This window comes from Talpa occidentalis, unplaced genomic scaffold (assembly GCF_014898055.3).
Source record: "Talpa occidentalis isolate TD23 unplaced genomic scaffold, MPIMG_talOcc4v2.1 talOcc4.8, whole genome shotgun sequence".
NCBI classification, from domain to species: domain Eukaryota; kingdom Metazoa; phylum Chordata; class Mammalia; order Eulipotyphla; family Talpidae; genus Talpa; species Talpa occidentalis.
Window position 1 is genome coordinate 61,604,590 of NW_023605194.1, and position 18,936 is coordinate 61,623,525.

General features: G+C 37.8%; 1 protein-coding gene across 2 annotated transcripts in view; it reads right to left on the reverse strand.

Moving 5' to 3' along the window:
- The window catches only part of RNLS (renalase, FAD dependent amine oxidase), a 289,771-nt gene that overhangs the window by 55,790 nt on the left and 215,045 nt on the right, over positions 1 to 18,936 (reverse strand). For both annotated transcript variants that reach the window (XM_037496516.2, XM_037496518.2), the window contains exon 5: positions 16,280 to 16,453. In XM_037496516.2, coding sequence (XP_037352413.2) covers positions 16,280 to 16,453 — 174 coding nt within the window. The remainder of the gene's footprint in view (positions 1 to 16,279; positions 16,454 to 18,936) is intronic.

Genomic DNA, 18,936 nt, shown 5'->3' on the forward strand with positions numbered 1-18,936 from the left:
AGGAGTTCTGTCTTGATTCAAAATAAGGCTCTCAGACAGATGTGAGACTTGATTTAGTCATCAGAATCCAAATTTCTGCATAGGAACCAACCTGAAAAAACCGTAAAATTCCTATCTGATTTCATCCCAGACATGCCAGAGCCTGGACTCTCGTGATTTGCATAACAATGCTGCAATCAAAAACAACCAAGTTCTGTAGTCAGTTGTCAAGGGTTAGTTTTTCAGCTTGTCTTTATCTATTAATTTAGTTACTTGAGATTCCACATATTTGTGACACCATCCTGTATATGTGGAATATAAAGAAAAAAAAAAGGACAGATTAAACTAAGGCAAAACAAACCCTAGAAATCTTACGGTAGAATTGAGGCCAACAGCTATGCAGGTAGTGGGGTGGGAAGCAATGGGGGAACTGGACCCAGTGGATTATGGCGGAGGACTATGAGTGCTTTGGTAGTGGGTGTGATATGATAACAAACTTCTGAAGAGACATGAACCTACACCCCTAGATCATTTATAATGTTCCAAATCAGTGTTACCTCAATAAAAAATAATACAATAAAAAAAATCCTAATGAAAAAAAAATAGAAAAGAAAAAGCCACCATGGATTTAAAGCAATTGCTAAATCCAGAACTATGTCGAATTTGTAGGAAGTTGTGGGAGGGGTTCCCAAAGTAAACAGTATGGCAAGTAAAGTAAACAAGTCATAAATTTCCAATGTAATCCCTCAACTCCATCAGAGCCTCTCCCATCTAGTTTTCTTTTCCTCTTTCCCCCTTTGCTTCCCTACCCATTGTGTCAGGATGTCTGAAACTTTCTCCTCAATAAGGCAAAATAATGAACTCTTCTTGCACCCACTTCTAAACTGGCATCTAAGCTCATCTAGATATCCAACTGATTGTAATTATGAATAACAATTAGATGCTATTGCATTTAATACAGAAGTTTCTTCATTAGATAATACCAACCTGACCTTTGTTAGTATAGAATTCAGATGGACCGTGACCACTCCTACCTGGACAGCTCTGCTGACCTTTCTCTCCTAGCTAAACATTGACCTTCTTCACCTCCTTACAAGTCAATAGATGTAGATCTCTCCTTGTTATTTCCTTTCTAAATTGGCAGTAATGATGGATGGTGCTTCGGTCAGTGTTTTCTGTTTCTCTGATCTATGGCCTGCAAATTTTAGGTTTGTACATTTAGTCAGCATAAACTGTCCTCTGATCGCTGTTCTCCCTCACTAATAATGAAGAAAAACTATACTCAGTCACCAACATATTTTGTTCCTACATCTGGACCAATTCTTGGCCAACCTGAAGGTCTTCTGTAAAACTCAGCCTGGCAATCACAAGTTTAAGTGAACACTACAAGTGAAAATCCCACACTCAGAGGGCAGGAGATGACAACATAAAGGTAAGATGCTGATGCAAAACAGGACTTGGAGTATTTAATGTTCAAGATTCATTTCTTAGTGTAATACTTATAAGTCTATAATTTGGAACTGTATAAAGTTATAGAAATGCCAGGTAGTGTAGGCTCCAGACTTTCTTTATCCTTTTGCTCACTGCTTCTTGGACATTTCAGTATTCATTTGTATCTTCTCAACATTTTAGCAGCCCCAGGAGAAAGTTCAATAATAGGCCATACTAAATTTTCAGATTTATTCATGGGCTTAAATGTTCCATAGCTTCCATCTTTCATGTACTCACCTAAAGAAAGATTATTGGGTTCATGTTGACAAAAGGTCTAAGTGTTCTTTTAAAAACTCATAATACTCTTTCAAGGTAACAGGCTCTTTCTGATTTTGATCACAGATGTGATGCTCTTTCTATTGTATTTATCAGTGCACTTATATTTCTGGACTCTTACTTGACTCCAAGTTACTAGTCCAACAGAGCCTCATCTGAGTAGACTTCATAAAGTAGACTTCATGGCAGGGGTGAGGGTGGGTACAGCATCCTCAGTTCTTAGCATACTACCTGATACAAAGAGACATTTAATATGTTTTGTAAATAATTGTTCAACTAAATAAATACAGATCGGAAAACCTAAATCGAATATTTAGGAAATTCATTTTTCTGAAACAAAATCTCATGACATATTTTTTTCTGGTAATATAATCCATGGGATTTTTTTTAAGGTTCATTTTGGACATAAAGTATTTCACTGCTTTTCCATTTTTCTTCCATCTCTGGCAGTGCTGTTCATACTGAGTTAACTTGCTTGGCAAGTGGGAGGACAAATGTTACCTTGGATGTAAATCTTTCCTATTGAGTACAGTTTACAGAGAAACCACAGCCTGAAAGCTGTCTGTTGCTCGCTTTTACCTTGTGTGCAAATGCTCTCCTTACAAAACGGACTGAGTTAGGAGAGTGGGCGGAGCAACATGGTGGCTAGGAGACGCTGCGAGTAAGATCTCCCATTAAAAAAAGTTAATAGGGAGGAAAAGCGGCAGGTCCCAGTGAGAACTGGGATACGGAAGATAAACGGGTGACTCCAGCAAACTACCCGAAGAAGAAAGTGGCCATAAAAGAGGACTAGAAGGGAGGGAAGCGCAGAACCCTGATCCCCTCCCCCGCCCACAGAGGCGGCACTCTCCGACCCGCAGAGAGGAGGGAAACAACAAACCAAAACGGCCAACAAGAACAAACGACGCAGCAAGTGGGACTGTGAGTGGAAAGGAACTATTGCAGCCACCACACCCCGTGAACGGGAGCGGTGGAGAACCCTGCAGTATTCGCCGCGGCGGTGAGCGAACGGCTCCGGGCGCCATTAGAGAAGAACAAAGACCCCGGGAGACGCGCACACAGCCCCGGCTGCCGGTAAGCTTGCGCGGGAAAGCGGCGCGCTTGGCGCGCTTGAAAAGTAAGTGCAGACCGGGATCTCGGCTGCCCAGGTCCCCGCGCCTGCGACCTAGGCTTGGGAGACGACCTAGGCTTGCGGGGACACGCGCGGAGGTCCTCACTGAGGTGAAGGTCCCTCCCTGAGTAAGCAGGAACCAGGCGCCCAGGCACGGGAGCTGTGCAAAAGGCGCCATTCCCGCGCCACTGAACTGGGCTACAGCCCGCGTCCTGGAACTGAGGGCTTTGAACTGAGACCCGGGGCACGAAAATTCGGGGCGTGGGTTCTCCACGACGGTGGGGCACAAGGCACACACAGCACCACAAAGCTGTTGAGGTGTACCCTACCATTCCCGCTCTGTTCCCTGTCCCACGGGGTGGGGGGAGGCGAAAAACAGCCCCCCAAGGACAATAGGAGAGATCTCTGGCGCCACCTAGCGACCAGGAAAAAAAAGTCACTAAACACCATAAAACAGGAAATTTCTTAAGACTGCTTGAAAAAGGCAGAAGGCTTCTGGAGGACCCAGTGGCCAGCCGGGAAGTTATTCCACGCCAGGCCCCTTCCGACCAGCAGTCTGAGCCCACAGAGGGAGCAGGCACCCACGTCCGGGGCAGACCGGGTGCGCAGAAGAGTGTGCCTGAAACCGGAGGCACAGGGACTGCATCCCGCTTCGCCATTTGAGAACAGGGACATTTCTTCAGTAAAAACTGCCTAAAACCAGCAGAAAGCTCCCCCAGAAGACAGAGATGGCTCCTGGAAGAGCCAGAGGGGGCGGAGAAGTTCACCCAAGATGTCAGTCAGTCCGAGCAACACAGTGTCCCAACGCATACGACAAATTAGAAAACAGACAGTAGGGAGTAGAAGAACCACACGCAACCTAACAACTCCTCAGGAAAGAAGCACACCACAAAAAGAAAACCACTCCCCAGATTGCAACGACAGCAACTTGGAAGAACTTCTGAGCCTTCCAGAAAGAGAATTTAAAATTGCCATGATTAAAAAAGTGATAGATCAGAAGAAGGAAATTGAGTCCCTAAAGAGGGAAGTAAGAGAAATGCAGGAGATCAAAGAATTAATGGAGGAACTAAAGAACTCTGGGAAAAGCAATGAAAGCAGAATAGATGAAATGGAAGAACGAATAAGTAATCTTGAAGACACAGAAATAAAAAGAACCAAAACAGAAAAGGAAAGAGAAGTACGAAGGAAAAAGAATGAAGAAAGACTTCGGGAACTATCTGACTCCATGAGGAAAGGAAATATAAGAGTTATAGGAATTCCAGAAGGAGAGGAGAGAGATGTAGGAACAGAGAAAATATTCATGGATATAATTGAAGAGAACTTCCCAAATGAGAAGAAGGAGCTGAAAATTGATATACAAGAAGCAAGAAGAACACCAAACTTCCACGACGAAAGGAAAAACACAGCAAGACACATAATAGTAAAGCTCCCAAGAATCCAGGACAAGGAAAAATAATGAAGCTGACAAGAGGGAAGAAACAGATAACATTCAAAGGAAAACCAATCAGGCTGACATCAGACTTCTCTGAAGAAACACTACGGGCAAGGAGAGAGTGGAGGGACATAGTCAACAGACTCCAAGAAAACAGATGCCAACCAAGAATACTCTATCCCGCAAAGCTCTCTTTCCTCCATGAAGAAAGAATATGGACCTTCCCAGACAAAGAGAAACTCCGGAATTTCATTGCGACTAAACCCCCACTCCAAAAAATACTACAAGGAATCCTAAAGCCAGAACTCAGAGGGACGAATAACAACGAAAGAAGACCAAAAAAAAAAAAAAGTTATTAAAAGAATAAATAAATAAAATCAAAGGAAAGACAAACACAATGGCAAAATACAGATGCTAACATATCAATATTAACTCTAAATGTAAATGGACTAAACTCTTCAATAAAAAGACACAGAGTTTCAGCCTGGATTAAGAAACAAAACCCAACCTTTTGCTGTCTCCAGGAAACACATTTAGCTACAAAAGATAAAAATAGGCTCAAAGTCAAAGGATGGGAAACAATCCTACAAGCAAATGGGCCAAAAAGAAAGCAGGAACAGCTATACTTATATCAGATAAAACAGACTTCAAACTCAAAAATAAAAAGAGACCCCAATGGTCACTACATTATGATTAAGGGGACAATACTTCAAGAAGAAATAACACTCATTAACATATACTCACCAAACGAAAGAGCACCAAAATATATCAGACAACTGTTGTCCTCTCTGAAAACAGACATCAGAGAAAACACATATGTAGTGGGAGACTTCAACACACCACTATCAACAATGGATAGATCAACAAGACAAAAAATAAGTAAAGAAACTAAAGCTCTAAATAAGGACCTAGAGCATTTGGGCTTAACAGACATCTATAGAACACTAAACCCAAAAAAAATGGAGTACACATTTTTCTCAAGCGCACACGGATCATTCTCCAGGATTGATCACATACTAGGGCACAAGACAAACATCAACAGATACACCAAGATTGAAATCATACCAACCATCTTTTCTGACCACGAAGGCATCAAACTAGAAATAAATCATAAAAAGAAGGCAAGGAACTATCCTATGGAGATTAAAAGCCACACTACTGGAAGACCACTGGACTAACGAGGAGATCAAAGAAGAAATTAAAAAATTCTTTGAATTGAATGACAAGGAGGACACCAATATCCTAAATGTATGGGATGTAGCAAAAGCAGTAGTAAGAGGAAAATATATAGCAATAGAAGCTCACATCAAAAAACAAGAAAGAACTCAAAGAAACAACCTAATCTCGAAGCTCAAAGATCTAGAAAAAGAACAACAAAAAAACCCCAAAACCAGTAGAAGAAAAGAAATAATAAAAACAAAAGCAGAAATAAATGAAATTGAAACTAAAAAAACAATCCAAAAGATCAATGAAACCAAGAGCTGGTTCTTTGAAAAAATCAATAAAATAGACAAACCCCTAGCCAGGCTCACAAAGGAAAAAGGGAGAAAGCACAATACACAGATCATAAATGAAAGAGGAGAAATCACAACGGACACAGCAGAAATCAAAAGAATAATCAGTAACTACTATGAACAGTTATATGGAAACAAGTTCAACAATCTAGAGGAGATGGACAAATTCCTACAACTCTACAATCACCCAAAGCTAGATAAAGAAGAAATAGAACACCTAAACAGACCAATTACAAGCAGCGAAATTGAAATGGTAATCAAAAACCTCCCAAAAACAAAAGCCCAGGACCTGATGGATTTACAAATGAATTCTACCAAACATTCAGAGACGAATTAGTGCCTATCCTTCACAAACTCTTCCAAAAAATTGAGAAGGAAGGGACAATACCAAACACGTTCTATGAAGCCAATATTACACTAATACCAAAACCGAATAAGGACAACACAAAAAAGGAAAACTATAGGCCAATCTCCTAATGAACACTGATGCAAAAATCCTCAATAAAATTTTAGCTATCAGAATCCAACAATGTATCCATAAGATAATTCACCACGACAAGTTGGATTCATTCCAGGGCACAAGGATGGTTTAACATCCGAAAATCAATCAACGTTATCCAACACATCAACAAAAAAATATAAAAACCATATGATAATATCAATAGATGCTGAGAAAGCTTCGACAAAGTGCAACACCATTCATGATAAAAGCCCTTGAAATTCTTGGGATACAAGGAACATACCTCAACATCATAAAGGCCATCTATGACAAGCCAACAGCCAGTATCATTCTCAATGGTGAAAAGCTGAAAGCAATTCCATTAAGATCTGGAACAAGACAAGGATGTCCACTCTCACCACTGCTTTTCAATATAATACTGGAAGTCCTAGCCTGAGCAATAAGACAAGAGAAAGACATCCAAGGAATCCAAATAGGAAAAGAAGAAGTCAAACTATCACTATTTGCAGATGATATGATACTATACATAGAACCCCAAAATCTCCACAGAAAAACTAATTCAATCATCAATCAATTCAGTAAAGTGGCAGGATACAAAATCAACACGCAAAAGTCAGTAGCCTTCCTATACACAAACAATAAATCTGAAGAAGAAGAAATCAAAAAAACCACCCCTTTTATTATCGAAACAAAAAAAATCAAATATTTGGGAATAAATCTAACAAAAGAGGTAAAGGACCTATACAAAGAAAACTAAAAACACTGTTAAAAGAAATAGAAGAAGACACAAAGAAATGGAAAGACATCTCCTGCTCATGGATTGGAAGAATAAACATTATTAAAATGGCCATCCTACCAAAAGCAATATACAGATTCAATGCTATTCCAATCAAATCTCAATGGCATTCTTCAAAGAAATAGAACAATTATTGATGAAATTCATATGGAATCACCAAAACCCCCGAAAGCCAAAGCTCTACTGAAAAAAAAAGAAGGCAATGGAGGCATCACACTCCAGACTTCAAACTATACTACAAAGCCATAATCATCAAAACTGCATGGTATTGGAACAAGAACAGACATACAGACCAATGGAATCGAATAGAAAATCCAGAAATAAACCCACAGATTTATGGTCAACTAATCTTTGACAAAGGAGCAAAGACTATGCATTGGAGCAAAGAAAGTTTGTTCAATAAATGGTGCTGGGAAAACCGGGTCGCTACATGCAAAAGAATGAAGCTTGACCACTACCTCACACCATACACAAAAATCAACTCAAAATGGATTAAAGAACTAGACATAAGACCTGAAACCATAAAATACATAGAAGGAAATATAGGCGAAACACTACGTGATTTGCACATCAAAGACATCTTTACAGACACATCACCCAAAGCAGTGATAGTGAAGAGAAAGATAAACAGCTGGGACTACATCAAATTAAAGAGCTTCTGCACAGCAAAAGAGACAATAACAAAAACAAAGAGAAACCCCACCAACTGGGAGAACATTTTTGCACCCAACACTAATGATAAAGGACTGATCACAAAAATCTGCAAAGAGCTGATGAGACTCAGCAACAACAAGAAAATAATCCAGTCAAAAAATGGGCAGAAGAGCTAAAAAGAAACTTCTCTGAAGAGGAAATGCAAATGGCCAACAGACATATGAAAAAATGTTCAACATCACTTGTAATCAGGGAAATGCAAATCAAAACTACCATGAGATACCATCTCACACCAGTGAGAATGGCACATATAAAAAAACTAGCAACAACAAATGTTGGCGAGGATGTGGAGAAAAAGGAACTCTTGTGCACTGTTGGTGGGAGTGCAAACTGGTCCAACCACTATGGAGAGCTGTGTGGAGATTTCTGGACCTACTAAACATAGAGCTTCCATATGACCCAGCAATTCCACTCCTAGGTATTTACCCAAAGGACACAGAAACATCAATTCCAAAGAGCACCTGCACCCCTATGTTATAGCAGCACTGTTTACAATAGCTAAGCTTTGGAAACAACCCAAATGCCCAAAAATAGATGACTGGATCAAGAAGATGTGGTACATATATACCATGGAATATACTCAGCATTCAAAAAAGATAAACACATGCAATTTGCAGCAACATGGATGGCGCTGGAAGGGATCATGCTCAGAAATAAGCCAAAAAGAAAAAGAAAAATACCGGATGGTCTCACTCATAGCAGGAATCTAGAAACTTAAATAAGGGTCCAGGAAAATGAATATAAGAAAGTGAAAATCAAAATCAAACAAAAAAACTATGAACCAGAGACACTTTTTGGTGGTGGGGCGGGAGGGGAAGGATTGGGGTCAGAATGGGGCGTTTGCAATGTATGGGGAATATAAAATAAAATTTAATATTAAAAAAAATTAAAAAAAAAAAAACGGACTGAGTTATTTCAACCTCTAAAGAAAACTCATTTAAGTTTTTAGAAGTGGCAAAAGTGTGAAAAAAATTACTCTATTTTGTGATTTGTGCCTATTGATTTAGATAACAAATGAATATTCACTTACATATACATATATACATTCATATACTCATATATTCTATAAACAAGTATATTTATACAATACACATATACATTTTTTCTTTCTGAAAAAGCATCCCAAGATTTGATATTACAATTATGTGATATTCTATGTCATTATTATAATGAGATGAGTATTTATAATTAGTATTTGGCATTTATTAATTTGCCTGAACAGATTTAAATGGACTGTAGCAGTTATATAAGTGGATTACAGATGACTGTCTTATAAAAAGGCGTAATATCATGGATTTTGTTTTGTTTTGTTTGCATAGAAGAACTGGGGTATAGGTCAGAGGTGGGGGGGGGGCATGAGAAGATTCACCAGAGACAGAGTGGGAAACAGAATAGGCAGATTTTACTGAAATACACTGCTGAGGGAGCAATGGGTGAGGCAGGAGAGGTCTGCTACATTTATGTGGGTTAGCTCCCTGGGTGGGGTGGAACTCAGGCTGGAGTGGTGATAGAGCTGAGACTTAACCATTAGGCCACCAGGGAGACCCAGAAAAATCATGGATTTTGTAACTGATTTGTTGTTTTAAGAAGATGATTGTTATTTTATCTGAGAGCTCTGTTTCTGGTATTGATAATTTTGAAAATAAAACCTGAATTGGAAACCTGGCAGTGTTTCATGATAAGAATTCTGTTCCTTTCCTTTTAACAATCCCCTCACCCCCAACCATTCCTTTCACCCCCAATCTGGATTACATTTTCTGTAAGTTTAAGGACAAAAATTCAAATTTATGCAAATCCTCAAATAGATCATTTTGTGTTGTCTACTACATGGCTGATTAAGTGAAAAAATCATGAACTCCCTTAAGTGAACACAAGGTGATGGAATTTAAGGTCCCAAACCCATCTCATTTATTTACAGCATTTCGTAACGTCCTTCCATATTTTATAAAGAGTCGGGATAATAACCAGCCACATGAAATAATGTTTCCACATCTTTTGTATAAGGCCATTCAAGGCATTGCACATTAGTGTTTGTTATTCAAGGAACCTAATAATAAAATCCTCCAAGAATAAATTCCATCTGATAAAAAGTTTATTCATTTTTTTTTGAGGGGGGGATATTTTGATCAGACTTTGAAAATTATATAATTGTGGTCATTGGTTCTCACATTTCTAGAGTTGCAGTTTGTATTAATCTCCTCAGATGGTCATCTGTTGGCTATTTATTGGTCAGTAACACTATTCCAGATGGTGAACAGGAAGGATGTTAAAATTCTGACCAGTCATATTCAGGGTTACTTATGCATTTTATTTATCTAAGTCATGTTGATTACAACCTGTACTGGTAACAGAGGTTGCAATCACCTAAGTTTAGGTTTCTATTTTTATGCCCTTCACTTTGGAAAATATAATATCAAAATTGAAGACTGGAATTATTAATCGCAGTAATTGGTGCCATAGATACTATACTTGCTAGGTGCTATGTGAAGCTCTCTAGTATGTGTTTAAGCTATTTCATCCTCAATAAAACTTTGGGGTTGGCATTATTTTCCTTATCTTATTAATTGGCCAGGAAACAGGTTAAGTAATTTTTCCAAAGTCACACACATAATAAGTGGTGGAACTGAGATGAAGTTTGATTCCTGTCTAGTGTCCCTAGTGTCACAAATTTAAGATCTTGGGTGAGCACTCAAAGATTTTCTTGGGAGTGTGAAAAATAGAACACCCACACCCACACCCACAACTTTCTCCCCCTATTTCTTGGCACAAAGATCCTAAAATTCTTGTCATTTCCTTAAAGAGCACCAGGAGGATCTTTTGTTCTAATTTTGGCCTTTCATACTTGGAATTTCCTGGGTGATGAGAGTGTCTTTGTTCCAATAAAGTAACTCTTGATAGGCTCCAGGAGAGCTTCAGGTTGGGAGCTAGCCACCAGAAAGACCATGAGTAAAGCTTAGAACTTTCAGCTCAATCCCACCTCCAGGAAGGGGAGAGAGGCTGAGGATTGGGTTAATATTTAATTATGCATACATGATGAAACCTCCACAAAAATCCTGATACGCTTCTTTCATAGAACACCTATGCTACCGTGTTATAGCGGAAAGTGGCTAGATGTTCACAAATCTATTTCGATCCCTCCTACTACATTCCATGTTCCTTTCCAAATAGGTGTTGCCACATAACTGTTCAAGCTAACAGAATATGAGCACTCCTGATGTGCACCATTTCTTAAAGTATCCTAAGACTAAAGTCTCCATTCACTTTTTTTATCCACTAATTTGATTCCTATGAGCACAGTAATTCTTTTAGCCACTTGATGAAGTTTGCAGAATCAAAAGATGGAAGCAGTCTGGGTCTTTGAATCACCTCTTTGATGAAAGTTATGTACCAGTGATAAAACCCTGTTGTGGCTAAGAAAGAAATCTCCATTATGTTCAGTCCATTAAAATTTTTGGGAGTGCTTGTTACAAAAAATAATGTTACAAATACAAATGTCAGGTGCCTCCCTGGTGGCACAAGGGGTTAAGACACAACCTATGAAGCTATCCACAGACACTGAAGCATGAGTTCGATACCTGGCCAGGGAGCTACCCACATGGCACAGCAGATCTCTCCTGTCCCGCCCGCACCCCTCAGCAGTATATTTCAGTCAATCTGCCTGTTCTGTTCCCCACTCTGTCTCTGGTGAATCCTCTTAACCCCCACACCTATGGCCTGTACCCAAGTTCATGTATGCATAAATAAATAAATCTTAAAAAAAAAACAACAAATACAAAGGTCATACAAGATCACATCACGTTACAGAGCCAGAATTTGACTCTAGGTCTTTAAAGTACAAAATCCCACTTCCAACTGTGTCAATCTTATTGATAATTTTTAAAAATTATACATATTAATGATATTAATTTATTTCACCCTAAATTGTCTCTAACCTAACCCCACCAACATTTGAGTTCATCTGCAACAAAGCTTCTTTCATCACTAAATAATTCCAGATTTCTCAACCAAAGTACCCCAGAACAGATGAGTAGATCAAGGAGACGTGGTATATATACACAATGGAATATTACTCAGCAACCAAAAAAGATAAATCCATGCCATTTGCAGCAACATGGATTAATCTTTAAAGGATAATGCTGTGAATTAAGTGAGAAGGAGAAGGTAAACAACAGATGGTGTCACTAATATGTGGAATATAAAGTAACTAAACTAATAGTCAGACAAAGACAAGCTTAAAAATTACTCTTGATAACTAACAACAGAATTGAATTACAAAGGTAGGGTGGGGTGGGGGAGGGGTAAAAACAAAGAGAGAAGGAAAAACAATGGATGAGTTGGTGGTGGTTGTATTGTTGTGGTAATACCTGAGGGGAGTACCCCTATATTACCTCAATTAAAAAAAACACAAAACAATAAATAAATAAATAACCTCAGGTTTCTCATTTTAGGCCCAGACCTCCTGAACTCTCTCATATGGCTTACAATTCCTGACAAGGTTAGTAGCATGAAAAGTAATCAAGCCAGGGTTTCTCAGTTGTGTCCTGGGAAACCATTTCTGTAGGATATTAGATGCCCAAATAAAATATTCCACAGTTAAATACCTTTGGGAAATTCCAGATTAAATGGAGTGAGAGGGTGATTTATTATATGAATTCTATTAATGGGGTATTATCTGACATTTTCCAAAATAAAGGTAAAGTTGACACAGCATTTTACAAATTTACTTGATGACAAGACCTGTTCTGAAAAAAAGCATCTCAAAGAACTAATGTCCCATTGAACAAGTTTTAGTAAAAACAGACCTAAGTATATAGTGTCACACTCATAACTTGAAGTTAGATCTGGTTCATCTTGGAATTCAGCCTCTTTTGTCTATGTAGATTTTGGTTGCAGTTGTGGTTTTTTGTTTTTACTGCTTCTTCCTGACATTTGACAAAAGATTACTTCTTGACCTTTGTCTGGTTTGGGTCACTAATCCTTTATCTTCTGGCTCTTTTTAAGACTTAAAAACTCACTGTCTTTTATGAACTCAACTCTGTCTTCCTTCATCTATCTTATGGCTGTCTTACCTTGACAGAACACAAATATTCTCCTTCATTAGTTGAGTTTCTGTATTATAGCATTCATTCTTGAGTCAATGAAACACCCCAAATAAAGGGTGGGTGTGGGATGGTGTTAGTAACAGAAAGAGACAACTCTTATTGGTCTATTTAGATATCAATAAAATACAGTGCAGTTACAATATATGGACATTTATATAATGTGCATTCAGCTAAGACCACTTATAGCATTCTGGACCTAGATGGTGAGAAAATAGTTTAAATGCAAGACAGTTAGATTTTATGTTAGAGAATGCCTTTACTAAAGGTCTTCCATAATTTAAAACTTGCATAATCCAAGAATAACTTTCCATAAAACTGACAAATGAAGGAAGATATTTCTTTTCTGTCTGAAGTGGTACCACCATGGGTTGTAGTAAAAACGTGGTTTCCAATTCATATGGCCCTCTAGCTTTGTACTGTGTAATTGTCAATAAACATTTTTTTTGTATTTCTATTATTGCAGAGTAGTCAATGTGAATCTTTATTGATATTTCTATGTTACAATCTCTCAAATTTGCATGACTCTGATTTTATAGATTGCTACTGCATTCTAATGGATGCATTTACCCACCACCCCACACTTAAATGCACTTGTATAGTGTTTTTAATCTGTCAGCAACATGATTGCTATTTCTTTCTTTCCTATGTGCTTTTCATCATAGGAAAAAATCTCTCTGTTCTATAAATGTAAGCCAACCATTTCATCAGGCCTCACCCAAAGAAATGGGACATATATAATGTTGGGGAAACGGTTATACTAAATTTATTGAAAGTTATGTTGGTCTACAAAATGTTATGCAGTTTTAAGGAATTTTTCAAAGATAATTTTAAATACACACAATTCTCTTTATATCTCAACTTTAGTCACATTCAGTAGCTGTGACTCTATTTGAAGATAATGGGCATTATTTGTTGCCGATTCAGCATCCACTACTCCCTTCTTTCTTCCTAACAAAACACTATTTTATCCAGGTATAAATCCCTCACATGACTAAAATGAAATCTCAGTACCAGTTCCAAGAGCAGATCTTGATCTGTCTAGGCTTTTCATTGTAGTGCCACCCCTTTTGCCAGTGACTGGTTCAGCCTGGTGAGTAACACAATTTTGACCTTTGAGATACAAGATGAAATCTATTGAGGAGTTTCCAGAAAAAATGTCCTGGCTTTTTAGACAGGGATAGAGATAATAATAGTCCCTCCTCTTCCTAAGCATGTTGTTGGATCTAGATGTGATTCTACTAGCTACTGTCATATTGAAACAAGACCTTTCAGGATGTCAACATCAAGAGAGAAAAGGAACAAATATATCATATATATATATATATATATATATATATATATATATATATCTCCAATATCCTTGAAGATATTGCTTGAACTCCTAAATCAACCAATCCTGAAATCTCTCCAACCTTTTTCTCTTAGATTATGTATTAGTCAGCTCAGACTGCCATAACAAGACACCATAGATTGAGTGGCTTAAACAACAGAAACTTATTTCTCCCAGTTCCAGAGGCTGGATCATCAAAGATCAGAGTATCAGAAGATTTGGTGAGGTCTTTCCTCCTGGTTTGCAAATGACCCACCATCTTGCTTTCCTTATTTGGTTTTTCCTTGGTATGTGCATGAGGATAAAGAGTTCTCTCTCTACCTCATCTTATAAGGTCCTACTCTTAGGACCTCATTTAACCTTAGCTACCTCTTAAAAGTCCTATCTTCCAATATAATTATATTGGATGTTAGGGCTTCCATATATGAACTGGGGAATATAGTTCAGCCTACAGCAGATAATATTACAAATTTCCTTATGCTGTTTAAACAAGTTAAATTATTTTTCCATTATACAGTTCATTGAATATATCCTAACAGATATCAGATCTTATGAAGCAATACACAAAGGATAATGTCTAATTTATGGCAAAGGACTTGGGAAGATAAGGGCTATTTTCCTTTTGTCAGTACAAAGCAGTTATAGAGTTAAAAATTGTTAGTCCACTGCTGTTACAAAGTATTTCATGAGCTGCTGATTGTACATATATGTGGTATCATGTTAACATAAACAGTCCAATCCTTAGGGAGTTTTAGGTTATAAAGGAAACATTTTTCTAAGATCATGTGCTATGATATAAAACCATGCCCCAGCCCAGTTCCATCATTATAAAGTTCTAGCAAGCCAAGAAATGTTAGTTGGTGATTTTATCAAGCAAGGCTTCTAACTAATGGGTTGATAAAACCCATCATTGCACCATAAAACGCTATTACAAATTGAAATGATGACCACTTTCAAAAACTGAGTTCAATCATTACAGTTTATTCCACAAAAAGCAGTATCTCAAGGATCACCACAGTCCTACAAATAAGAACATACTTTCACCTTTGTGCCTGAACTGAATCAGCTTATGCTTAATCTTGCAATTCAAATCTAATTTTTTTAACTATTTTTTTTTTAATTTTTTTTTTATAGAGGCATGTTTTTATTTATTTATTTATTTATTTGTTTGTTTGTTTGTTTTGTTTGTTTATACATGCACTGGGTACAGTCAGAAGCGCGGGAGGGTGAGAGAATTCACCAGAGCCAGAGTGGGGAGCAGAGCAGGCAGAAGGACCGAAGTACACTGCTGAGGGGAGCAGCGGGCGGCAGGAGAGGTCTGCGCGCCATGTGGGACCCTCCTCCGGTGGCCGGGGAGCAGCTGGGGATCGAACTGGCGCTGCAGAGGCCGCGGGCAGCTTCGCAACCCAGCACTCAACCGCTGCGCCACTGGGGAGGCCCTAATTTTTTTAACTATTAAAAAAAAAGTGGAGTGGATTTTTATCCCAATCTAGTAAAGCTCTAGGAAACATTTTACCTGTCATTTTAGTTATACAGAATACAAAATCCTGTAATGTTGTCTTTCAGATGAAAATTAAATAAAATTATATCCAAGTGAAGGGTTTCATTACACAGTAAAATTCACTTTTTATTTCTATCCTGGAAAGTGGAAAGAGCAGCACTTATCAAATGTTAAAAACAAAGCCACCAAACAAAAACAAACTCTACCAAGAAACAAATGATGAGAAGTGCATTTGCATATGGGTAGATAACAAAGCAATAGTAACAAAGCAATAGAAACAAAGCAATAGAAACAAAGCAATAGAATCTGGGCCATTTTGAAATCTTAAACCTCCTGAATCATTTTCATAAACTCAGTAATACACACTATGTGGTTAATGATTTTTTTTGAGAAACTTTGTTGGTTTCACTTTGTATTTTATTATTGGCCAAATGTGACATTAAATTTTATCCCTTGTGGCTCAGAGTGAAATGCTTGCTCCGTTCAGAATGACAACACTCAATTAAACAGCCCTTTTCATGATCTACACTCATCATTGTTAATGTATTTAAGGGAAATAATGGAGGTACTGACCTATATTGCGTTTCTTATTATCAATGGAGATGAAGCGTATGCAGGGATTACTGGTGATGTACTGCCCAGCCCAAGGGACATCAATCTTGGTGCCAGCTTCATAAAAGAGACCCAGAGCGTAGCGGGAAGAGTAGGTCACAGACTCCAGTTGCTGTCTTTGGCATTCACTAATTACTGTGGGAAAAAAAAATACAGGGCATCAAACTTGAAAATCTCATCTTTCCTTTCAGAACTTCAAATCCAAAACATCTTTAAGCCAGTTATAACTGTTCCATCAACGCCATTTCACTTACAACAAAGTTTGAAAGGTAATGTTAAATAGCATTAACTGTAATTTTTTTTTTCTTCAGGATGATTATTGACCTTAGAACAACCGTTTTCATCAATCTGAAGGTCCAAACTCTTTTAGAGTGGCATTTGGGACTCTCAAAATCTGGCGCCAAGTTGCTTTTCTACCTTTGTATCCTGGTTGTTTACCTGGATACAAGATTCCATATACTGAGCACTTACTATATCTTAGGGTCTTTGCCAAACATTTGACAAAAGCATTCCACTCTATCCTAACAACAACCTTAAACAGTAGAATATTATTTGCATGTTATAGGTGGGGAGACTGATGTTCCGTGTTTCATGGATCTCTTAAATCATTCCATGTCATAGAGTGATTTGTTCACCTGTCATCTTTCTGAAGGATTATAACAGTTCCTTAAGTACAGGGACCAACCTTCATCATCTTTGTTATTGGCCTCTAAACTACTTGTAATGGGAAGACCAAGGATAAAAGTAGAAAGGGGCAGAAAAGCAAACAGACATACAAAATATGTTGAAATGTAGGAAATAAATAATCAATCGACAGAAGGAAAGGAACTAGGAAGACTTTGGTTCAAATCCTGACTCTGACACTTATTTGATGTGACACTGGTCAAATTACTTAGTTACTCTGACTATAATCTTCTTGTCAATAACAGTTCAGAATGATTATTCTGTTGTGAGAATTCCATGAAATAAAGCATAACACAGTGTTTGGCACATAGTAAGTGTTCATTAAGTAGTCACTTTTTCTATTATAGAAAATATTCTATTTTTTATATTATTGACAGGAAAATATTAGGAAAACAGGACAATCTCCAGCCTGAGCTAGAGAAGGAAGAGAGTTCTTTACCTTTCAATCTGTATCTTCCACTCCCCTACACTTAAGGGTCTCAGGATGCTGCTTGTTCATATATGTACAGGATTAGTAATTTGGGTTTCAGAGAAGGTCAAAGTTCAATTTAGGCAAGGCATTTCAGAAATGGAACTCTAAAAAATTCTTATTTAGTTAGTAATAATATCCAATCTAAAATAGTAGGGCTAGGCAGATCTCAAGGATGGGGGGTAACTTTAGTTAATACTTAGAGAAGTGGCTTTAGGAGGTGAAGACAAGAATATTAGCACACTAATAAACTCTATACATTAGCATAGCATAGCATATTTCTGATATAAAACATTTTTAGATCTAAGACTTCAAATACTTTTTAGAAAGGTCCAGCAATATAATATGTTTTAATCACCCTCATTTTGCATTTCTGGGAAGTTGAGATTATGAGAGGTTAAATTACTTGCTCTAGATTATACAGCTTCCATATGATACGGTCATGAAGAAAGTATTCCAACCTTGTAGTTACACACATAATCCTCATTACTCCACACTTTCCTTCCTGATCTGTAAGTCTGAACTTCAAAATTAATTTTGGTATTGAAGTAAAAGTCATCATTCCTTTTAACCATTATTTTCTGCCTTATTAAAACATTTAACTACTTGATGAATGAATGATTTTCTGACACTGGCCTTGTTACACTCAATGTACTTTAAGCTTCATTTTATTATTTAATCTGCTTTTAAAGTTATGACTTGATGTTATGCTTAACTGCTTTCTGAGGAGGAGGAGGGTAGGAGACTAATACTAGTAGTTGAGCACGTATTGTGTATGTGGGTTTTTACCATTATTTTTACCTTTTTTTTTTTTTTTTCAGTTAAAAAACAAACCAGTAAAACCATGTAGTCAGCTATTTAGTAAGTGAAAGGGTCTAAAACTCTTTCTAAACAAAAACTGAAGGGTCAAGTAGGTTTACAACCAAATGACCTTCCCTTCTCCCCATAGGCACATATGTACTTTTAGTTAGATTTTAGACCAGCTATTCAGGTGGCAAGTCCATTGGGTAGCCCTTTGAAAAGGTAATTGACATCTGTATTAAAAACAGGCATTGGGCCTCCCTAGTGGTGCAAGGGGTTAAACACAGCACTGTGAAGCTATCCACAGCCTCTGTAGCACAAGTTCGATCCTGGCCCGCCAGGGAGCTACCCATATGTCACAGCAGACCTCTCCTGTCTCACCCACTGCTCCCCTCAGCAGTCTATTTCAGTCACTCTGCATGTTCTGTACCCCAATCTATCTCTGGTGAATCCTCTCATGCCCCCCTACCCCGCACCTCTGTACCCCAGTTCTTGCATGCATAAATAAATAAATCTTAAAAAAAAAAAAAAAAACAGGCATTAACCTTAAATACACTTTTCTGCTCTGAGGGTTCTATGATTCATTCTGAGAACAGGGAAGTGAGACTTCTGATCGAAACAATCTTATGTTCTGGATAACTCACTTACAAAAAATTCACCTTTA